The 24,967-nt window shown below is 39.8% G+C and overlaps 1 protein-coding gene across 4 annotated transcripts in view; it reads left to right on the top strand.

Moving 5' to 3' along the window:
• Positions 1-24,967, top strand: part of NTNG1 (netrin G1) — a 335,884-nt gene that overhangs the window by 275,061 nt on the left and 35,856 nt on the right. The window contains exons 7-8 of one of the 4 annotated variants that reach the window (XM_056844252.1): positions 2,008-2,175; positions 13,102-13,239. The exons of 2 other annotated variants lie outside the window; for them this stretch is intronic. In XM_056844252.1, coding sequence (XP_056700230.1) covers positions 2,008-2,175; positions 13,102-13,239 — 306 coding nt within the window. The remainder of the gene's footprint in view (positions 1-2,007; positions 2,176-13,101; positions 13,240-24,967) is intronic. One more of the 4 variants, XM_056844253.1, reaches the window with a different exon arrangement.

Below are 24,967 nucleotides of genomic sequence, written 5' to 3'. Positions count from 1 at the left end.
GGATCGCCCAGTAGAGTGGGGGGATGGTGGGGAAGGTGCTCCTGGCCCCGGCAGGGTCAGGATCCCCCGGGAGAGTGGGGGGATGGCGGGGAAGGTGCTCCTGGCTCCAGCTTGCGGGCCACCAGTTTGACACCCCTGTCTTAGAGTCTTGGGTTTTTCTGCTAAACCAAGGTGTTAATGTGCACATTTACATTTTTCAAAGGCAAACAGGAATCTCTCATTGCAAACTCTTCAGTTTTCTCTTGCATTATTTACATTAAATCATGATACAGGAAGCAGCAGACAGTTGACAAAGTGCTAAATAGCTAACATGGGCAGATTGTACTGAAAATAAACGCTCAAAATATTGATCAAAACCATATATTGAAGGCAGAAGGAGAACTTGAGCTCTTTTTCCTAAAGCTTCTATTAAGAAATGTAATAATTGATGAAAATAGTTTAAACTTTCAGAAAACCCCTGGCTAATATGGTTCTGGTTTCTCACTTGTGCATGTGTCCCACAAGGCCAGTCAGAAAGCAACTGCTGTTGACCGACTCCTTTCAAGAGCATTTAATGAGGCCATTCACAGTCAGTAGAGATAGCTGCTGACCCAGTGATAAGCATATGGGAACTTTGCTCCCATTTGTAGGGTTCTTCAAACATTTAATAAGAATTAGCAGTCTGTGACAGATGACAAAGGAAACTTTGACCCTCAAAAACTTAAACCCCCCAAATCTTGTTCTCTAAGGTGCTACTGGGCAAAAATCTGGTTCTTCTACTGCAGACCAACACAGCTACCCTCTTGAAACAGTCTGTGATAGTTGACCTGTGGGAGACATTTCATGGAACCAAAGCACTGAGTGATAGACATGGCTGTGTGAATCCACAAAACAGGCCTATAAACAATGGGGTCAGGAAGCAATTTTCCTCCAGGCCAGATTGGCTAGGGATCCTGGAGGGTTTTTGTTTTGTTTTTGTTTTTTGGCCATCTTCTGGGCATGGAGTAGGGGTCACTGTGGGTGTGGGGTAAAGTTGTGAGTTGCCTGCATTGTGCAGGGGGTTGGACTAGATGACCCTGGTGGTCCCTTCCAACTCTATGATTCTATGAATAGTAGATTATTTATAAGCAAGCTGACAAGACTACTCAGTATTACTGATTGAGGCTCTTAATCTGAGATAAAAGATATATATTAACATGGAGTTGTAAGGATTCACCCCACTTTGGAGCTGCCATGCAGTATTCCATGTATATGCAGCTCCAAAATGGGGCTAATAACTCCCCCTTCGGGATATGGTGACTAGGGAAAGTAGTCCTCCCCCCATACTATAGTCCCAAGTAGAACTGGACCCTGCATGCTTTTAAAAAGCCTTTCTGCAGGGAAAACAAGTCATCTCATTCATTTAAAAATGTATAGTGTATTTTGGGCATTAGTTCCATTCATTCTTACCTGTTATAGATATTTCTGTGAGAACAGTCAGTGTGAATATGTGATGGGAGGCACTGGACATGAAGGTGGAAATAAAAACCCTTCACATGCTTAGTGGCCACACCATGCTTATCATACATGTTATACCACCATGGAAGTTTAGGGCGCAACGTGTGTCAAAGAAACTCCCAGTCATGGGTTTGACCTAGTTCAAAATCACCTGGGTTTGTTTTGAAAGGAGACCTCCCACTCACCCTTAAATGCACTAGATAGCTTCCAGTAAGCATTCTTTAACTTATCTCATAAAACCCATGAAAGGTTTACAGCTGCAAATGCTTCACTTGCATTAGGCTTACGCTCAATGCTATTTGTCTGATCAGTCTAACCTGCCTGAAAAGAGATGCCACCTTCATAACAGTCTGACATCTGTTATTGTCCGTGTATGCTACTTAAATTAATGAACATTTTGTGCTGCAACTCATTCATAATCTATTCATGCTTCATTTAAAACAAAAGAACAAAAACCACACAGCAGCATGTGAATTGCTATAACTCTGCTACAGAATACCCTTTGTGTACATTTCTGTTCTTCCTTGCAAGACTGTGAATGCTTCCGCCACTCCAACCGGTGCACTTACATCGAACTGCTCAGTACAGTCGTTTGTGTGAGCTGTAAACACAAGACTAGAGGGCAGCACTGTGAGTTGTGCAGGCTGGGCTACTTCAGAAATGCTTCTGCAGAGCTGGACGATGAGAATGTATGCATAGGTCAGTTTCATTCTAATTCTGGCATTTCGTTCTCTGCCTTTTTTTCAGCTGTTCAGACCTATTTAGTGCATAGGCAAGCCATTTCCACCATTTCTTTTCATTTACCAGCTTGAGCCAGAATGAGCGTTCTCGGTGGAGGAGATCCATGTATAGTCCAGCCTTACATGCACTTGTTTTTACTCATTGTCTTGGAGATATGTTTTGAATACCTGGATAAGAACAACATTTGGCTGTGATAGCCTTACCAAAAAATTAGATATTTATTACAATGAATTGTGACATTGCTGGTTGCTCAAGTTCAATCACTCCCCAGAAATCTCACAGAACTCTAAATATCAAGAGAATTCTAAATTAATAGTCCAGAATTCTGCTATTACAGCTATGGCAGGACCAGCATGAAGCCCTACAATGTAGGAGAATCTGGTTACAGAATTTAAGATTCCAAGGCCCAGCCTTAGCTTAATCCAGTATATGTAACAGGTCAATTCCATTATGTAAATTAAACAATTGTAAGCCAAATGACCTCACACTAATTTGAAATCAAAGCGATCCCACTGATCTCGAAAGCAACTGTATATGAGCACCTTTATAATCAAGACAAATAATGTTGGCTCACTTTGATTGCCTTGTTCCTAAACACCAGCATATTTTCATTTACCTTAGGAAACCATCAAGCCCAGATTCTCACAGAAATAAAAATCCTTCAAAAAAATGTCAGAACATGTTTCTTTGTAAGCCCCCTCTCCCCCCTCCCTCCGCCCTCAAAGGTGGATTATTACCAGACATTCGCAGTTACAAGGTGGGATCCTCTGTGGAGTAGGACCATTAAAACATCATATGATAGATTCCATTGGCAACCGTGCTTTGAAGCTGAGAAAAGCCACAAACATTAAGGTTGCTAAAAAAAATGGTAGGATCTGCATCAGGTCCTAAATATATAAAAGGGCTGTATTAGGCCAGTGTATGTATTATGAATTTTTGATACTGATCTCATTACAGATGTCTGAATTTCTACTTTGTTTTTGTTTATAGTGTATCATTTGGTTTTGCTTCATTCATTCTTGTATTAATTCATTTTAGTTTTCCATTGGTTTCAATGGGAAATATATTTATAATTGTAACTCTGGGAGAAAACCTAATTGGAGTGACATTTTCAGGGAAAATTTGCTTTTGAATATTGCCACATATTCTGCCATTTATTAAGAAGTGGGCATGATCAAGGTGAACCACCATTGCTTATCTTGCTTTCCATTCTAGTTTGGTGACATTTTCCGTGACTGTACCCTTCACCCAAGAGATTATACCTGCCAAATTTCAGAGACACATTTAAGAGAGTCTCAGTTTTATAGGTAATAGGAAACACAGAAGAGATAAAATATCTGCTTTGATAATTGATTAAATGCTTCTTGTATGTCAGTTTCATCTCTCTCTCTCCTCTCTCTCTCTCCTTCTACAGAAGTTACAGAAATAAGATACCTTTTTTACTTTTCACGGTTGATTGAATGCTTCCTGTTTACTTTGAATGCTTCCTGATTAATTTGATGATTTAATTGATTGAATGCATCCCAATTTACTTGATTACTGATTGAACACTTGCTGTTTATGTAGGTATCCCCTTGGCAAATACAGATGTCTCCCCACATTTTCTGATAATTAGGTAGTTTTCTAGTTGCTAAAGTGCCTCTTATTTTTATTCAGCAGTCTTCATTTTAATTGGCAATAAAAATGGGACCTGGTATTCAATCCTTCTAAAATTTGGCAGAGTTTCTCCTTTGGGCAAGAGGTACTGTTCCTGATAATTTTATAAAAACTGTACGGGAAATAAAGATGCTGTAGTAAGCAATATATATTTTATTTTAATTTCCAGCAACATGGTTAGCCTTTCTTCTGTCTGAAATTTGAAAAGCAGAATCCCTTCAGTCAGGGATAGAATTGCAACGTTTCATCCAAATTGGACAGAAAAAAGCAAAGTTACAACCAAAATTTGTGTTTACATTGTAAAAAGGGGAAATGGAAGAAATGGGATTCATTCATTTATTTTGATTCCCATGAATGTTCATTTCAAAACAAATGAAAATGGGAGTCATTTTGTTGATTTTTTTCAGTTATTTTATATTCCTATCACTCACATATAGGATGTTATACATACCATACATGTATACAACCATTTACCTACTATAATGATGACCTTACTAAAGATTTGCTATACTAATGAACATTCATTTCAAATATAGTTTAGGGAACCACATTGTGCATTTCCCTGATGAACATATACTAGAGTACACTAATAAAATAGCTTTGTTCTGTGGCCATTACCTACCAGATTGTCTCAAAAATGTGGCCTATTTTTACAAAGAGGTTGTAGCTTGTTTTTATTACACATCTGAGAGCTTTGTATAATACTGTTTATGAATTCTTTTCAGTATTTATGTGTCTGGATTACTTGACTTCCACCTCACAGAGAGAAAAGCAACTTAAAGTATATTCTGTACAATAAAAACACCACAGTTGTAATCTGTATTTTTAAATAATTCAGGGAGGGAAAAATCAAAACTTACATTTATAAAAGAAATTAGCATCATAATACACATACACTGTATTTGTTTTCTTATCACTTGTCACTAACTGAAGTCAAATGTTTAATTGTTTTGAATATAATTACACTATACTTAATACTACCTTCAGTATGGCAGCTGAAAAGGCAGCCACACATATTAGACTGTTCAGTACTGTTAACACAAATGCCAAACATAGGTCTGTAAAACAAAAGACTCCTTTGCTGATTACTGTTTGATACAGACAAGGATGTGTGGCTTTCTGATATGTGGCTAGGAGATACATGAGAGAACAGTCGCTCCCAACTTTCTCCTGTTATGCTGATAACGGGCAGAAGAGAAGAAAGAACGCAGAGCAAATATACCCCGATACCAGCTGTTCTCTGGAAAACACACGTTCATGTAATACTGATTACAAATATTCTCTCCTTACTGGATCAGGCCTACAAAGGAAAACATTTTTTCTGGGAGCTTTCCACATTTTAAGGAGGAAGAGACTTGAGTGTGCCAGAGAGTGGAGAAATCCTATTCTTGCTGGTGAATGCATATTTTTTCCAACTCACCCACTTCTTCCAAAACTGCCTAGAGGAATTAAGGAGTGTCAGCATGCAATTGTTTTTTTAAAATCCCCATCTTTGGACTGTTGTTCCAGTTACTGTCTTTAGGAATGAAGGAAGAGGAGAAGGCAGCAAGTTTCCACTTGTAACAGCACATGAGGGGTGGAGCAACCTGCTTGCTGCCCTCTCCATCATCTCAGTGGCAAAGTTCAATTTTGTAAGCATCAGTGGCTACTGACCACCTGGATTTTGCATCCCTGACTAAAGTTATTTAGTAACATCTCATTTCTGCAATCACAGAGACATGAAAATACTAAGACTGGAGTCCTACAGACCAGAGGTTCCCAATCTGTGCGCCAAGGAGCACTTGGTGCTCCGCGAAGCATCTTCTAGTGCTCAGTGAAGAGATTGGAAAGAAAAATACTACTGTCATTCAGTTTAGTATATAGGTGCTAGGTGAAAATTAGTGCTCTGTGACGAATTTCTCTCCTGAAAAGGGCTCCATGACTCAAAAAAGTTTGGGGACTCTGCCATAGACATTCAAGTCCTATTGAATGGACTGAAACTCAATTCCAAGGAAGATACCGTAATAGAATTCTATAGAATCAGGTTGCACAGTCACAGCAGAGAATCAGTGTGGTCTACTCTTTGGACCTAGGAGGTCTGGTTTCTATTGTCACATAATCAAGTGCTCAGTGGGTTGCCTAGGTCAAGAAAGGAGAACTGATGTCATATCTGATTGGGTTGGCATAAGGATAAATAATACCAAGTCTCAGAGTAGAGCAGAAAATTAAACTTAGCATAGTCAAGCAAGGGAAACTGAGAATGGATTACAGATCTTCCCACAGTTGACCTGTGATCACTATCTAAAATCAGAAGCACCTAGAAAGAAGACTCATATGACATATCCCTTTGCTGTACTATTTCAGAGTATAAATAGGATATTAAACATTTGAATATTGTACCACATAAAATATTTCCTTAAAATACAAAATAAGGCCAGACTTACAGTTATTTTTAATACACAATTTATATGATGGAGCCTTCAGATCTTTATGAATCTGCAGTCTAAAATTCTACACTCCAACAACTGAGTGTCTGTTAGTTTTTTTTAAAAAAAAACTTAAGGTAAGACAGAGGATTACATGAACCATAAGTCTTCCAAAGTCATGTGGTCAATTTATGGCTTAGATACTGGACTAGAATTTTTAAATCAGGATGGAAGATTTATTGAGAAATGGAAAAAGGCAACTGATTTCTAACACTTCCTAACCTTCCTAACATTTCCTAACCTGGTTCAAGCAAATGTCTAGTGGATTATAGCCCTAGGTAGTTACCTCATGTTTTACTACTACTATGTTTTACTACTACCTCATGTTTTACTATCAAACAAAGGGGAAAGTGCTGGAAAATGTTCACGTGCTCAAAGGAGAACAATTTTTTACAATTCCCTCTCTGATAGCAGACCTCCAACTTAGCCATCAGATTTTTCCTGCAGGTTGCGTCTTCCCTAGGACCAACATTTCAGAGTGCATTTTGAGCTGTAGCAAAATGAGAGAGGTGGGACAGTTGTGCTCCATGATGAAAATTCCATCCATGGAAATCTTCCAGTGGATCCAAATCAAAATCTATTCAAAAAATGAAAACTATGTATCTATATAAAATGAAAACAGTACATCTCAAAGCTTTCAGCAACCATCATGTTCAGAAAACAAACTACATTTTATTCAGATAATGCCAAGTATGATTAAAGAAATATAGGCCTGTATTAAACTATATATTCTAAAGACTTAAGTGTTCTTAAGACATAGGGTTGCCAGGTCCCATTTGCTACCAGCGGGAGGTTTTTGGGGTGGAGCCTGAGGAGGGCGGGATTTGGAGACAGGAGGAACTTCAATGCCATAGAGTCCAATTGCCAAAGCGGCCATTTTCTCCAGGTGAACTGATCTCTGTTGGCTGGAGATCACTTGTAATAGCGGGAGATCTCCAGCTAGTACCTGGAGGTTGGCAACCCTATTAAGACAGGATTCCAGTTTTCCTAATTCTTCCTTCCTCTGAAGACCACAGCTTTGCCCCAATGCTGTTCATGAGGCTCCACTAACTCAGTGGCCTGCACTGGGAGAGTGAATAATTGGGAATTGCTGTCTTCTCTTAAGAAAATCAAAGTCTCCAGAGCTACATACTTGCTTTTTTGTATGGCCTTTGACAAGATTGAGCTATTAGTTCCTCCCCACTCTCAACTTCAGCTCTAATGCCATCCGCTCTCAGTTTTGTTGTTCTTATCTTACACCCAGATCCAGCTGCTCACATTACAACCAACCATGATTTTCTGTTAATTCTAATAAATTCCACTGGACTCAAGACAGAAAGTTTATGTCTCTGACAATTCATAAAATGGAACAAATGCTCATTATAAATGAATATTGATCTTCATAGGGTTACCATCTTCAAGGTGGGGCCTGGAGTTCTCTCAGAATTACAACTGATCTCCAGACTACAGAGATCAGTTATCCTGAAGGAAATGGAGGCTGTGGAGGGACCCTATAGCATCACATCCCTGATGAGTTCCCCCTCCCCAAATGCTTCTCTTTCCAGACACTGCCCTCCAAATCTCCAGGAATTTCCAAGAGGGAGTTGTCAACCCGATCCAAAATGCATAGAAATGGCTCCTCATTTTTCATTCCATAGTCACCCATAACCATTGACAATGTTGGCTTTGTGTCATCCAAAACTTGTGTTTTCTAAAGCAAACACAAGCTGACACACTAGTCACCATGTTCTTTTATAGTACAGGGACAGATAGCCAGGCAATTTCAGAACCCACTGCTCAGTCATATTGATTTCATTTTTAAAAATGAAATTTAAATATAATTAACAAAAATGTGTCAAAATTTTAATAGTGCTTTGTTTTGATTAAGATTAAATGAGCATTCAGAATATAATAATACTTGGATTGCAATCAGTGATCAAACTCTTGTGGATTTTCCTTTTAAGCCTTAAAAACAAGAGCCATCATGTAATTTACTCTGCGGTCGGCAACACCAAAATTATATGAATGCAATACACAATGCATTTGAATAGAGTCATCTGAACAAGCAATTTCATTAGAAGCTGCAGGCTACCTAACATCTGCTGGGCCATTTAGAGTGCTTGTGACTAAATCAGACATGTCCATGTAAATAACAGATTGTTTCCCACCTAAAAGTCACATAATTTAACAGATCTTTGTTTTCTATTTTACTATTCACCACATTAGTATATATTAAACATATTGACATGAATTCACTTTGGAGTTGCAGGTAATGCCTGACATACCAGGCAGAGACAATCATCACTGTCATTTTACTGCACATGTGAGCAGCCATGGCCCTGATCTTCCATGCGTATCTTCAGAAATTGTTAGTGTGAACCAGCAGCTTCTCTAATCTTCATCACATTCTGTCTGGCCATTTGCAAGCATTTTTGTGATTATACACCAGCACAGACCAATTCATGATAAAGTCTTGTATCCTACCACTCCACTCAACCTATGGAGCTTTCCTTCAACAAAAGTGGCTGTTTCTCTGACAAAGAGCCACCTACATTGGAGGGAGACTCCCTAGGCTGGAGGAAGGATTTGAACATTGCTGAGCAAAGTGGCAATATGCATACCAATGTTCATCCTACGGAATCACAAGCTGAAGAGAGATCTATCCCTGCTTAAGTACAGTAGAAACTGAAAACACTGATTGTCTCTGAGATACAAGAAAGTTAAAATGGTAATATTGTATCACGCAGCATCTATTTTGTGTCTGAAAGAACAGCAGTTTTGTAAAATTACATACATGCCTAGAGAAATGCAAGTAGGGTTTCTCGAAGTTTCTTTTATGTTATTTATGATTTAAGCAAATCTAAAACTCTAATGCTAACACTAAAAAATGACACAATGGAGAGGAAAAGCATTCCAGAATTGGCCAGTCAGGTACCATCCAGTTTGCTCCAGGTTAATCCAGACAGACATGAATTGTTCTCTAGACAGAGTTTTCACATATATCCAGAGATAATGAATTTTTTGAGATTTACTAGAGGATCTTGCATATTTGTATATATGCTTGGATTCGCAGTTGCTTTTCTAACTTTGGCTTGGTACTCTATAATCATAGCATTACATAGCCTTTGTCGCATTGCCTTTGATAGGGGATTTTGTTCTTGAATTCTAGACTCTTGCTCTAAACAGTGCCATACTATAACATTTTCCAGATTTCTCAATTAAAACTGGAGGCACTGTCACACCTGAAAAGATTTAGTTTAAAAATGTAAACATAAAATCTTCTTGCCTCTTATAAAAGCCTTGTGGCTCCAGAAGTCCTGTATTGCCCATGCCTCCTGGTAAGAGAAGGCAATGGCTGATACAGAATTAAATTGAGCAGTATGCCCTGAGGGCCAGTGTCAGATCAGTCCTCTGTTGATTTACCTGAGACCCTGGAGGGCCGTTGCCAGTCTGAGTAGACAATACTGACTTCGATGGACCAAGGGTCTGATTCAGTATAAGGCAGCTCCATGTGTACTCCAGCCTACACCCATTGGTTTCAGTGTACTATTATCCTCCTACATTTCTGCATTGTGATGTGACAGAATTTCCAACCACCAATAGAGGCTGATTGGGGGACGATAAAGGCAGAACAGTTAATCATGTGAAGATGCAGAAAGCAGCATTCTCTGCTGATGAGTGTTTGGATCTTATGTAAATTTCTTGGGGTACACCTTGGTTCTCATTGCCCAATATGGTGCCCTATGTAACAAGACCAATAACTAAAGGACTCTAAACCAATACCGTAGATAATGTTAACAATTATAATATGTGCACTGGAGAATCTACCATTATACCAAAATGTTCAGTATATAACAACATAGGTTCACATGTACAAGCCACAGTAGTAAATAACAAAGGACATCACATAAACGTGCCATAATAGTCAATGGCAAAGTACATTACAAGTTTCCCAGGTTCAAAAAGTCATTTCATGAGCTTCATCAGATCTGATGGTATAATCATTGACTGCTCATCTTATTTGTTGACAAGTGAAGGGTACTCTGCCACTGAGCACCCTGTGGATATCATGCACAGTTTTGAATTTGTCTTTGGAATATACCCACTTTCCCTCAATAAAATTTAGCTGGCTCAAGTACCAGATGCAATATAGTCAATGCTAAACTTCCAGTGACTTAGATAAGGATTAACTGTCTCCTATCTTGTTAAACAGTCAGTGCTATCAGATCCCCTCTTGTTATATTCATATCTGTATGTATATTTATGCCTTTAAATACATTTATTTATCTTGGGCAACCATTGATCTGCACTCTGTTGAAAGGAAATTCCTAGCTGAAGATGTCATCAGATAGTTGAGTGCTCCGTGGTAGCCTGAGCAACTTTGGTATGAACTTTGTTAATTAATACAGGACTGTTATTAGAAAACATAAATTTTGCCAAAACTCCAATAACCCTTCGTTTACCCCATCTTGAAAGTGCCATCTGCAGTTTGTAGTGACTGAAGATTTGAGCAACAGATGTCACATTTGATACTCATAACATTTTCTCCTTAAACTTTATATCTAAATTGTACTGTTAAAATATTCCCAATGTGTTTTTTTCTCTCCTCCTGTTTTGTCATTTATGATTTCACTGATTTTTAATGAAATTCCAAGGAACAAATGTAAATGGGATGATTATAAGAAAAGAAAAAAAGAACTGATCAGCCAGCATGATCTCCAAATTCAAAAGGACTTGCATTCTTTGCATTTGATAGCAGTAGACACCAGGGGTGTTGGCAAAGTTATTATTAACCTGTAGTCTCAATCTATTGAAACAAGTATATCTGCAATCAGAATCAAATCCTTAGGGAAGACATTCCAGAAGTGCTAATACCAAGAGAAGACACAGGTATTCTCCATTTTTTTATTTTTCCCAACATGTCTTTAAAAAAAAACCCTGATAATTTATTTTTAAGCTATTTAGCTATCAGATGCAAAGAGCACAACTGGCAGTTCCTGAGCCAAATCTGGCACCCGAACTGCCATTTGAGAAATAAAGATTTATAGAGGGGGTATTTTCTGTAGGAACTGCCAAAAGCCCACTTAGCAGAGTGGCAGTGGGGCCTGGCTTGCCACACCCCCAACCCCTTCTCAGAGTGGCTCACCAACTAGCTGCTAAGCAGGGATTTTGAGCTCAAGGAATACCAGAAGAAAACAAACATCTCCTAGAGTTACACAAAACAAAGGTACATATGTCTGTCCCAGATCTGTGAGGGTGACTTCCAACTTTCTCCTGGGCACCTGGCAGGGCAGGGAATCTTGGTGGGGTTCGAGCTGCTGGTGGTGCTGGCCTTGAGATTACTCAACTGCCTGGTCCATTTCCATCCTGGCAGGAAGCTTGGCAAGGAACAATGGGCTGTGCAGTGTCCCTACGCTGGGCTGCCTTCTCAGATATGAGACCTGGCCAGCCTTAATGTAGCCTGCTCTGCCCTGAATTCAATTATCTCCATCCTCCATAGAGAACTGTCTCCAGCTCCCTTTCCTGCAATATGATGGAAGAATGTTTTAATTCCCTTCCTACACCTGACTCCTCTCTGCTTTGACACCATCTTCTCTTTGCCTCTCACCTCCACTTTCATTGCATCCCCTGGGTCCCACCACTATAGCCACAAGTAAGTAGAGATCCCCATACTTTCCCACACTTCCTTCAGGCAGCTGTGCTGAGATTCCTGGTCTCTGCCTCAGAACTATGCGGTTGCGCCAGGAGATGGCAGGCCATAGAGTTAATTCCAGTATAATCAATACAGCCTTTAATTCAGACACACGTTGAAGAAAGTATAGGTTCAAAGTATTTGTGACCTTATTTTCCATATCTCCGCCCATAACACCAGACACAGTAATATAAAGGGAAACGGCAGCCTTAGGATAAAATCATTCTTGATCTAGGCACTGAGACATTGTAGTTCATATGCTCCCCACATTGTTCTCTATTAAGTTTGGTATTGCAGGATAAAAGGTGTGCTAGCATGGTTAATAAATAATAAATAAAGCTTGTAACCCCCATTTTTGAAATGCCAGGAATAAATTAAGTGAATGCTCATAATCATAAAGGAAGACTACCTTGGAAATTAGCAAAGTGCATGCACAGTGCCATTAAAAAAAAGCCAGCAGTATGCGCCATGTGCCTATTTTAATAATTTAATGCACATTTTACCTTGATGGTATGTTAATGTTTCTTGAAATACCAAGCTTTCCTAATGTTTCTTAATGCAATCTAAATAGCAATTGGAAGACCAAATAGAACCCTCTGTCAGTTTCTTCTGAGGATAAGGGCATCTTCATTCTTTACATCATTTCTTTTCATTTTCTGCCTACGCATTCATGACAATAAGTCATTAAGAAAGAACATACCAGTAGACTCAAGCATTTCCAGACTGGGACCTTAAATCCTAACCACAACATGGAATGAGACAGGATGAGAAAGTGCAGAAGAAAGCAAGAGAGAGACCAACAGATGCGTTCTTCTACTCCTCCTTCCATTGCTGTTCTCTCTCATTAAAAAGCTGTTGTGCTGTTCTGTTGTGCTGTTGCCACTGGTGGGACCCAGTTTGGGTTGAGATCCTGACTCATTAGTGGTACAAAAACAATGAACAAGTGGCCTTACAAGCCATCATTTCCTCTCTGTGATCACTCAACAGTCTTCCTTTATGGTTAAAACTTGACTAGTTATCCATATTGGTGATAAATTACTTATGACCTTGTACCCCTGTACCAAGTTTACGTGTGTTGTCTTGTTTCTGCAGAATGTAATTGTAACCCTATTGGCTCAGTCGGTGATCGCTGTAATGAAAAAGGAATTTGTCAGTGTAAGGAGGGAACTACAGGGCCTAAGTGTGATAAGTGTCTCCCGGGATATAACTGGCACATCCAGGGTTGCCAATGTAAGTAATTGCCCTACTTCTGCCCCTCTCACCTCTGCTTCTCTACACTGACATGTGCAGCCCCCTAGAGCAGTAAAATTAAAATAAAAGAGCAATCTTTCTAGAGGCTTTTCAAAATGCCTTCTGCCTGAAGTTTAATGAGAACTTTCAAACAGAGGCAGTAAATTGGCTATGCAATCCATTTATTGCAATATGGTACTTAGTGCCCTCTCTCTTTCTTTCTGCTAATGGTTACAGAAGCCTATACTAAAATAGCATATCTCTGTGTCTTGCCTGCCATAATGAATTAAATTATGGTGAGCTATGAGCACCGGAGCCTGGGCTCCAAATTCATACCAAAAGCTAAACAGAGTTATGCATATGAATGTATTTCTTTGTGCTCACCTTCTGCCCTTTTCTCGGCACTTGATATTTGAGTTCATAAATTAAGCCATGTACTCTCTTTAAAGATGTACCAATTTACTATCTGCTGGGGGGTTTTGTTTTTGTTTTTGGCTAATATGAACCTAACATGAAGCTGAATTATTGGAAATGTGTTTTGCAGTATCTAAATAGCTGATATTTTTCCAGGTAACATAATGCTGCTTGTTAAGAGATTCTCCTAGGCCAGGTTTTAACAACTAGTGATGCACTAAGCTAAATGGAGCCCACCGCTCATGGTGCAGACATAACATTTCCTAAACTCTCAACCACAGTTAGCATTACATCTGTATCAAATTTGACACTACCATGGTTAAATTCTAATCAGAGTTTGAAATCAGGGTTTGAAGCAGAGCTTGTAAACCTTGGTTAAAGCTATCTATGGTTAGTTGCTGATGCAATGCTATACACTGAGGTAATACATATATTAAAAAGAGAAGGAAGAGAGGAGAGTAAAGAGGGAGATAAGAGGGGAAGAAATGTGTGAGCCCAAGGGGCAATACCAGTGTCTATAAACATAATTAAGAGAATGAGAAATGCTACATCTTCACTGTCGTGTGCTTGCCAACCTCACCATTTTTGCATACAAGGCAGGCAGCAAATGCAGGAAGTTTACTGAGAAATAGAAACAAGAATGGACTTTCAGGTAGGTGGAATGCAGTTATCCAATTAGAATTCATCAAATACTGTAGGCTTGCAATAGAAGTCTCTGGAGCAGAGTGAGCTATTCAAAGCAAACCATTCATTAAACAAATTTAGCCTGGCTCTCCATTAGTGAATTATGGGAAACAGGCTTTGATTCTGATGTGCTTATTATATGATTCCATGTGGTGTATGTAGTTGTGTTCCCATTTATTCCCTGCTCATACTCTTTTGTGGGGGTTTTTTTCCTATTGGTTATTCATCAGTTCCACCATGTGGTCATCATGTGCATCTCTCCTCATCTTTTAAGATGCATGACAATTATCTTCTAAAGTTAGGACGTATTCCAGCTTTATAACCGATTATCAAAGGTTCATGTAAATGCCAGCTCCAGGATTTGTTGGGGGGGGGGGCAGGTCTTTGAGCAAAAACCCTCTAAACTGAGCACTTTAATCTAAAATACACAGAACAAACAAAGTAAGGAGTTTATTCAAATTGCCTGTGTATATGCTGAATGGGATAAGAGCAAGGGGAGAGTAACAGTGTTGTCTGATGGTGAGAACTTTCTCAGTTTTGAGAGTCTGGCAAATGTTCAGGTTCACAACCATTTAGAGCTGACCCTTCTAGATAGCTGAGATGTAAATATTGCTGCCAACCACTAGCTATACAGCTGGTATAGTGGAGTGGGTAGGAATATGAGCTGTTATCCAAGAATCCCCATGACAAATCTCTGTCAGATAACATTTTGTAAACTGCAAATTCTTTGGTGAACGTTTTCTTCAAAACTAATGATTATTTGGGGCTGTGTTCAAGATGGCTCTTGAAAACACCCCTGTCACATTTACTGTAATTTGCTTTGAAGTAGGGTTATTACAACTGTTTTGATCATTATATTTGGCTATCTCTTGAGATCATCTTAACATTACTCCCACATACTCCCAGTACAGCTGCTGTCCACAAGATCTAACAAATGTCATAAAAATACTGTGATAATTAGATTAAACACTGATTTTTTTAAAAAAAAATACCCATTATTTCTAAATATCCCAGCCCCATAGATCATAACAAAAGCCCCTCATTTCTACATTTCATACTTTTATCAAACATCATGGATAGCCTCCACAATTCCCTTGTATCTGAAACCAGAATAATGTGTATCATCATCTGTTTATTTAAAACACTTAAATATAACACAATCTCCAGGACAGTTTACAATCCAAGTTTAAAAGAAAACCTATACAAACAACAACAACAACAAAACCATAATGACCAAGGCCATTTCAGTCCCAAAGCCAAGCCTGAATCCAGATTGAAATAGGTCTAGATAATACATCTCCTTCAGCACTTCCTTAAAACATTTATTAGCCACCTTCTTCCTTATAGAGCTCAGCAGCTTACAGCATAAATAAACCATATAAAATAAAATACAATAAAAACATTAAAACCAAAATTTAAAATCACAACTCAGGAAAACGTAACCAAATGCAGTCCTAAATAAAACCATCTTCAACTGCCTCCTGTAGATCAAAAGTGAGAGGGCCAGACACACTTCCCTGGGGAGGTTGTTACATAACTGTGGGGCTGCCAGTGAAAAGGCCCTCCTTCGTGTATCCACCAAATGAGCCTTGTTGATTGATGTGACAGTCAGGGTGGCCTCTCCCTGTGATATTAATTCCCAGACAGGAACATATGGGAAAACATGATCCTTCAGCTACCCAGGTCCCAAGACATGTAGGGCTTTAAAGGTCAAAAACAGCACCCTGAATTGGGCTCAGGGGTGTATTGGTAGCCAGTGCAATTGCTCTAATGTTGGCGTCAGATGCTTCTGATAGCTGATCCTGACCAGCAGTTTAGCCGCAGCATTCTCCACTAGCTTCAGCCTCCAAACACTATTCAAATGTAGCCCCAAGTAGAGTGCACTGCAGTAGTCCAGTCTAGATGTAATGAAGGCATGGATTATTGCGGCTAAATCTGACTAATCCAGGAATGGATATCATTAACATATCAGCTGAAGATGGCCAAATGCACTCAGAACAACTGCAGCCACTAGGTTTTCTAAGGTGACAGTTGTGTCAAGTAGCACTCCCAAGATAAGAAACTGGCTTTTCAAGGGGAGTATAACCCATTCAGGGAAGGAAGGTGGCATAGTATAGCCTGATCTCATCAGATCTCAGAAGCTAAGCAGTTCTTGGAAGGTAAGTTTCAAAAAAGACTCTACAGAGGAAGGCAATGGCAAACATCTCACTTTCCTTGAAAGCCCCTTGCTGGGGTCACCAAAATTCAGTGATGACTTGAAAGCACACACATAACCCCTTCCAAGACAGGAGAGATCTCAAGTCCCAGGTCTGCCTTTCTACTAACCCAGAGAATTTCAATCTTTTCAGGATTAAGTTTCATCTTGTTCATCCTCATCCTGCTCATTACTACTTCAAGCGCCAGTTTAGAACATCAACAGTATCCTTGGAATTAGATGGGAAAGAAAGGTAGAGCTGGGTATCATCCACATATTTGTGACACCACAGCCCAAACCTCCTGATAACCCCCACGCACACTGGCTTCACAGTATGGGGGATAAGATCAAACCAGCAGAACCCCACAAGTCAAAGGCCATGGGGCAGACCAGAAATCCCCTAGCACCACCCTCTGACACCACCCTCCCAGATATGACTGAAACCACGGTAACACTGTGTCCCCCAGTCAGTCCCAGTGCCAAAAGGGAATTCAGTAGGATATTATAGTTGATAGTATCAAAGTGTGCTAAGAGAGCCAGCAGAACTAGCAAGATCACAGTCTCCCTGTCTAGTTCTTGGTAGAGGTCATCAATCAAGGCAACCAAAGCAGTCTCTGTTCCAAGTACTCTAGACACTGTGGGCAGCACACTTCTAAGCAGCTTCATAAGGCCTCACCAATTAAAAGTCATCCATACAACTAGGTTCAGACTGCAGCCAGTGGGCATTTGGGGCACCATGGAAGGAGAGAGGGTGCTTGGGGCGACTGTTACCACAGAGTTGGTCAGTGCTGCATTCCACAGGTCAACCAGGGCTGACACAGGAGAGCCAACCTTGCAGACAAGATAATGCCCGAGGGACATTTTGAAACCCTCTGGATATATCAGTCTCGTTAGGCAGTCTCCCGACTCTTGCAGACATTCCAAGTGTCAATGAGTTTAAATCTTATAGTTGGCCCATGACTAGGACTGAGTGGGAAATTCCCCCATTACCAAGTCATGTACTTTGGCCCCAAAGAAAACCAAACTTATTTCTGTATTGGTATAGAATGTAGAGAGTTGTGTTTTGGGAGTTATGGTTACAGTGGGGTTTTCAGTTTTTTCTACAATAGTTTCTGGATTACTTATCTTTGTTACCCATCTTGTGACATTCAGGAATAAGCAGGGTATAAATAAATACAAGAAAGAAACTAGTTGTCCCTGGTGAGAAGTGGGATAACACTATGAAGCTATCTCCCCATTCCTCCGCTGTTCTGGCTTGTCCCTCTCTGCCTCCTTAGAAGCAATCTCCATTAGGATGCATTTGTGCCAAGGCATATTCCATGCCATATTGTTTTTTTAGTGATATGTGCTGAGATTCTCGGTGTTTTCTGATAATTTAAGTTGTAAATTATATTTACATTTTTGCCTAGTTTACCTATTCCTCCTGTTCCTTCCAATGAATTTACACAAGTATTAATCCAGGGGCTTCAGAGGAAGCAGAAGGCTGAAGGCAGGCAGGAACAAGCAGAATGTCTAAAGCTACATTCCTCCTTAAAATACTGAAATATTGCTGTGGTGTCACCTTCAGAGTAGCATGGATTTTAAATCTTTCACACTAAACTACAGGCCATCCACTTGATTCCCACATTGTTCATTCTAAGATTCCATAACCTTCCCCCCCCCCTTTACAATCGACCTCTTTTCATGTTTACCTAATTTCTTTCTCAAGGGAATTTATTATTGTAGAAGATGAAATTACAAGCACAGCAACAGCAGCAAGATCTCTAATGTGCTATAAAGATTCCCTCAAGATTATTTACGGGAGCATGCAAAGCAACTGCTTGATACAAAGCCCTGTAGCAGCTACATCTGAGACATTAGGATAGAGAGCAGAATGTATAGTATACCTGACAGGGATAAAGAAAGATGGTGTGTGTTTTTTCCACAGGAACAATGAATGTACCATTTGACTCTCTTACACACTTATATAAAGAGGAAATCCAGAAGTTGGGAAGAGGGAAGTGAAGGGGCGATAGAACCACTCCAATTGGTTAATCACAGAGTATCGGGGGGGGGGGTGCGATGGCGTAACCATGTCAAAAGAAGGGCATAGAGTAGAAAGAATTAGAAACATAGGAGGCCGTGAAAGGTCCCTTCAGTGACATCATGGGATGACCCCTGGGCTCATCTCAGGGTGATGCAGGCTGGATTTCTGAGTTTCAGATTCATATTGAAGAGAGAGTAGTTAATAATAAGAGCCTAGTCAATAATTCATATAAATTAAAACGTTACGCCTCCTAGCAGAGACTAGGTGTACTGGGAGAGCCTTGTTTGGTTCCTCATGCACCTGCTATATTCACATACAAAACTAGGAGCTGAGCCCCACACTCTTTCTTCTATCACTTCAAGCACTTTTCTTTCCACTTCTTAACTGGAGCCCGACTTAGAGAGCATCCCTGAAGTGGCAAAGACCAGGAAGAAGGCACCATCCATAGCATTTGATATAAAAATTAGGTCTCACACAAACTTTATATGTATGTGGGACAGATACACAAACAAACATGGTTGTCCCCATTACATTTCATTTGTTCCCATGTCATTTTTATGCTCAGTACAACAGCTAGCAAACTGTGAAACAGATAGTTATTATAGATGAATCTAAAAACAAAATCAGTGTAATGCCATTTATTAAGGTAAAGGTAGCACCAGGTCATTCCTTACCCATGGGGTGATGTCACATCCCGATGTTTACTAGGCAAACTATGTTTACAAGGTGGTTTGCCAGTGCCTTCCCTAGTCATCTTCCCTTTACCCCCAGCAAGCTGGGTACTCATTTTACCGACCTCGGAAGGATGGAAGGCTGAGTCAACCTTGAGCCGGCTACCTGAAACCAACTTCAGTTAGGATTGAACTCAGGTCGTGAGCAGAGCTTGGACTGCAGTACTGCCGCTTACCACTCTGCACCACAGGGCTCTTTTAATGTCATTTATTAAGACCAACCAAACTAACACAAACTTTCAGATTCTCTAACTCTTTATAAGGTTAGAAGTTTTGTTTTGTTTTTTAAAAAAGCAGAAGGAGATGTTTCAGGCTATGCTCTTGAGTCCTTTTTGTCTGCTCATGTCTGGAGGGTCCTGCAGACATACAATGAGATACTGAGGTGCAGGGCAAAGTTAGTATCAGACACGTTTCACCTTCTCAGAAGGAGGCAATAACAATGACAGCCTCCATTGTGATTGTGAACATAAAATCCAGGGATTAGTTAAATATCTTCCCAACACTTAACAGAATGCCCAGGTCTCTTCAAAGGTTCAGAGTAGAGAGCGAGTGTTGTAGACCTGATACTTGCAATACTACTGGCAGTTAATTTTATCTGATGGACTAGCACAGTTTTTTCCACAGGTCATCTTCCTCCAGCTGAAAATTTCACTATCGTGTCATCTGGTTGTCCTGTTTGTTGTCAGGGAGGAAACTTCTTTGCACAAAGTGGGCAAAACTCCTAATTTTGTCTGATGTTAATTTGGCTCTGAAGATATGTCCAAAGAAGCATAAAACGATTTAAATAAAATCAGTGAAATTTCTCAGGACGGGGAATTGGGGAGATGGTGAAGGCACATGTATCTCAAATAAATGCTTGGGGGTTGAACAGAAAAGTTTGAAGCTTAGTTACATGGTAATTGAATGCCACTGCTTTGAGTCTTTACTTTTTTGCCATGTAGCTGCTGAGATTTTCCTACTGTGTCTACAAGCTACAAAAATGACTGCAACAATCAGTGGGCAACATTAAAAAAAACTGCCACACAGCAAAAAAGATCTATGTCCATAAAAAAAGGAAGTAAATAAACCATATCTTTGCACATTAGGAAATAAGTCTGGAAAGACATCTGGTATGTAGTCAGAGAAAATGGTAAAAAGTGTGAGAATTCCACAGTTCCATGTCCTTTAAAACTTCTCCCAGTGCATATTGGACATTGTATTGCCATTTGACATTTTTGTCCTTTATTCAATAGATCTTATAGGGCTGCTTATAGGGCTGTTGTTTTAGATGCTTTTATCCAGTTTTTACTGTATGCTATATTTTTGTGAGCTGTCCTGAGCTCGGACGGGTAGAAATGTAATAAAATAAATTAATAATAAACAAATATTTCAAATTGGGTAAAAAAAAAAAACGACATTCAATTGTTTTTGAGTTTCTCATTTGTAATACTGGAATATCTATAGTCTATCAACTTTGAATTCAGCATGGGCTAGTAGACTCACTGAAGGATATACAAGTGGCTTTTAGAGAGTCCATAAACATGGTTCCATGGTAAGAATCATCATAACAGTACCCAGTAAAGTAGCAAATTTCATTTGGGAGATGCCTGGAAGCTGTGACTTGGACTGTAAGGCTTCTAAGTACAGAAGTGCCCAAACTGGCTGTGGTTACCAGAGAAGACAGAATGGGCATCCTGCTCCCCTGTCTTCTTATAGGCTTCATTGGGACAAATCTAGTTGACAACTGGACATTTTGGTGTGCAGACTTTGTGGAAGTAGGGCTAGGCCTGGGCTAATTCTCACAGCACTTTTGAAAAATACTCATTGAACGTTAAAATCTAATTTGTTTTATTAGTTTTTTAAGGTTCAAAGAGTTTTCTAGAAATGCTGTAAAACAAAGTAATAATTAAATTAATAAAATGTTCAAACCTTAATAGATGTTAACGGAGAACAACAGGCAAAAAAAATCAAGACAAAGACTGTCGAGTGGTGATTTAACTATTATTTTAGATTGTAGACTCTTAAAATATAAATCTGGAGGTGGGATTTGTTCTTTTCAGTTGAACAGTTCCTGGATTTTCCAGTGCTTTATAAATAATAGACTAACAGTTCAATCCTTTGCAGAGCATCTAAACCCTCTGTTAATTTCTCCTTAATCTGTGTGGCTTCATATTTCATGTATAACAAGTTATTCATTGTTCTGTAGGGATTTAAACCTACTTCTTTCCTACTGTATCTGTTTTTAAACTTTGAGGTCTTCTCTAAGATGGCATTGTTATACTTCAAGTGAAGTTAATTGGGGGTGACATATTGTACATCCCAGTTAGTAAAATTCTGAAGGTCAAACCACACAGAGAGTTAATACTTTTCTTCTCCAGTGCCGCAACAATGAATCAGATGTGGGGGGGCCAGTGGCTGCTTTTTCTACAACATTACATGTTCCAATCATAAATCTTGTGTTATGTGTAGTTTGGCTTTAAATCACCCTAACATTATGAAAATTCTTTTTTAGCAACTATTTTATGTTGATACAGCTCTAAATAAGATATTCACCAGTCACTGGCTGTTGTATTTAGAGCACCAGATTATAATCTGGATAACTAAAAAAACAACACCCTACAAGTACTTCCCCTAGGCAGAAACAACATAAGGCACAGGTGCAGGATGGGAAATAGTTGGCTTGACAACAGTAGATGTGAAAGAGATCTGGGAGTCTTAGTGGACCACAAACTGAACATGAGTCAACAGTGTGATATGGCGGCTAAGAAGGCCAATGCAATTCTGGGCTGCATCAATAGGAGTATTGTGTCTAGATCAAGGTAAGTAATACTACCACTGTATTCTGCATTGGTCAGGCCCCACTTGGAATACTGTGTCCAGTTTTGGGCTTCACAATTTAAGAAGGATGTTGACAAGTTGGAGCGTGTTCAGAGGAGGCCAACCAGAATGGTCAAAGATCTGGATCCATGCCCTATGAGGAGAGACTTAGGGAGTTGAGTTTGTTTAGTTTGGAGAAGAGAAGGCTGAGGGGAGACATGATAGCCATGTTTAAATATTTGAAAGGATGTCATGTTGATGAGGGAACTAGCTTGTTCTCTTTTGCTCCAGAAACTAGGACACGGAGTAATGGATTTAAACTAATAGAAAAGCGATTCCACCTAAACATTAGGAAGAACTTTCTGACGGTGAGGGTTGTTCGACGGTGAAATGTGCTGCCTCGGAATGTGGTGGAGTCCCTGTCTTTGGAGGTCTTTAAGCAGAGGCTAGATAGCTATCTGTTGGGAGTGCTTTGATTGTGGGATCCTGCATGGCGGGGGAGGGTGGGGTCACTGGGGATGTGGGGGGAGGTAGTTGTTAATTTCCTGCATTGTGCAGGGGGTTGGACTAGATGACCCTGGTGGTCCCTTCCAACTCTATGATTCTATTATTCTAAGAATTAATGCCAAGAGTCATTATAGACACAGTCAAAGGAGAGTGCACACAATAGCCTGTATCTTACTACTCTGCTTAGCAAAGTTTGAAGCCTTCTTCCATCCTAAGGAACCTGTCTCCAACTTCCACCAGAAGAAGAGCAAATTAAGTTGGAGGAAGTTTCCTTAGGATGAAGGAAGAGCATTATAGGCCAATGTTACCAACTTTGGTTGGCAGAGTAACATGAGAGGTGCCACTACTTCTAGAGCATAGGAATACATAAAAATTAAACAAGAAGCTCATTTGTTTTCTTAAGTCAGTACAATTTTTAGTGTTTAATACTTGATAATAAATATTTTAATATAGGATTTAACAAAGCAATCAGTTAGGAATGGCTCAGAATAAAATGTAAAGCAAGCCCCCCACTCAAAAAAGAAGATAGCCTTCTATTAGGTGCATGAAATAAAACATACAGCTTGATAGCAATTTGCCATTTTAATCTATGTTTGCAGTCTGTTGAAGGGGAAACTTATAATGCCATTAATTGAGATGAATTATTCATTGCTCATTTGAACAAATGCAGGCAGGGGCAATTTTTATTGAGAAATTATGAGCAAGGCAGGCATGACTTATATTTTTCCCCCGTAGAAGTTTTCTGTAGCCTTAACCTTTTCATAAACTGTTCACTCATTACTGTTTTAGAAGAGTTTTAAAAGCAGCAATAAACATGGGAGTATTGATATCTGGTGAACAAAACATCTAAAAAGGAACTAAATAACATTCTAGAATTTTTTTAAAAAAATTCACTTTTGATAGAAAGTTCTTACAGATCATTCATGCACTCAATATAGGGTTGCCAGCCAGCATCTGGCAGCCAATGGGAGACTGGGGGGCAGGCACATGGGGGGATGCCATCATAGCAACAGTGTGATGTCATGTCTGGAGTGAACCCAGAGGTGACATCACACCATCAACACAGTGCTGTAGCATTTACTGGGAACTTTATGGTTTTACCATGGAGCTTCTGGTGAACGCTAGAGCATCATGTCTGATCCTGGCAGGGGCCAGGATCACTTTGCCTTCTCCCCCACTCTCCCGGGCGCTTGGGAGCAGGGATCTTTTTAAAGACCCGCCCAGCCGACTCCCCGGGAGACCCAGGGACACGGGCGGGAGGCTCTTTAAAAAGATCCGCGTTTTCAGGCTTGGGACCCGGGGAGACTTTTTGCATTACATTTGGCTTAGGCCTCTCCCCTCCCCAAATTGAACCCAAAAGAACAGAAAACTTGCCTACCAACAAAAACATTTTAAATTCCTATAGATCAGCCATTCTTCATTAGATTTTACTTCTGCTGCCACCTCTCTCATTTAGCTCAGGACTGAGAAGCAAGCCAAGTGAGAACTGGGAAGACAGTTTTGGACCCAGCCTAGTGATAGCTGTGATGGCTTGTAAAGTAGGGAGCTGTATGCCTGGTTTTCCCAATCTCTAGAAGCACCCCTATCTCAGGCTCTGTTTCCATTCATCCTTTTGGGCAATTGTCTGAGTGCCTGATGGGATTATCCCAAGTCATTGGGAACATGTTGTAGCTGTGATTAAGCTATCTTTCATTGCTGCAACTTGCTGGTCATACTTGTTTAACTATTTGATGCACTTATAGTATACTTTTCAGCCAGACAGAGTCACAAATTAGTTTACTATTAAAATCCATTGCGATGATTTTAAAAAAAGAAAAAAAATCTCACACAGTGAAAGAAGCTGCATCATTTCTTGCAACCTGGTAGAATTCTGAGGAGCTGGGACTGTTTGTCAGCAAAGATGAGGATGAGGGAAGATGTTAGACCTCCCATCTACCCCCCCCCCCACATACACACACACGCACCTTCTAGCTGTTAGTGGCTTTAGTGACTAGACTCTGTGGTGTCCCTTCTGGATTATAAGGGCTTTCCTCTTGTAAGTGTACCTTAACAAAAGTGAATGTGGCAGCACAGTTTGCAGGCATCTGAAGCATGAGAATCCTTCCTTTCTCCTCCTTTCAACTGCAGTTATACTAATATGTAATAAAGTAGTTGGCCCGTTATTAAAATAAATAACAGTAATAATATGGTGGAGGGATTCCCTGACCAGTATCTGGTTTAAGACCAGTTTATGCTAGTGAAGCAAGTCCTTGCAGCTAGTGAGCAAGCTGATACATTATCCAAGCCTACTTTGCACCTGCTTACAATTTTGAGTTTAGTCTGTAGAGAAGCCTGAGAGCAAGACAGATAAACACTGCATCCTCGTTACATATTTTT

The sequence above is a fragment of the Euleptes europaea genome, chromosome 2 (assembly GCF_029931775.1).
Source record: "Euleptes europaea isolate rEulEur1 chromosome 2, rEulEur1.hap1, whole genome shotgun sequence".
NCBI classification, from domain to species: Eukaryota; Metazoa; Chordata; class Lepidosauria; order Squamata; family Sphaerodactylidae; genus Euleptes; species Euleptes europaea.
The sequence above is the reverse complement of the archived record's forward strand: the minus strand, read 5'-3'. Positions and strand labels throughout refer to the sequence as shown.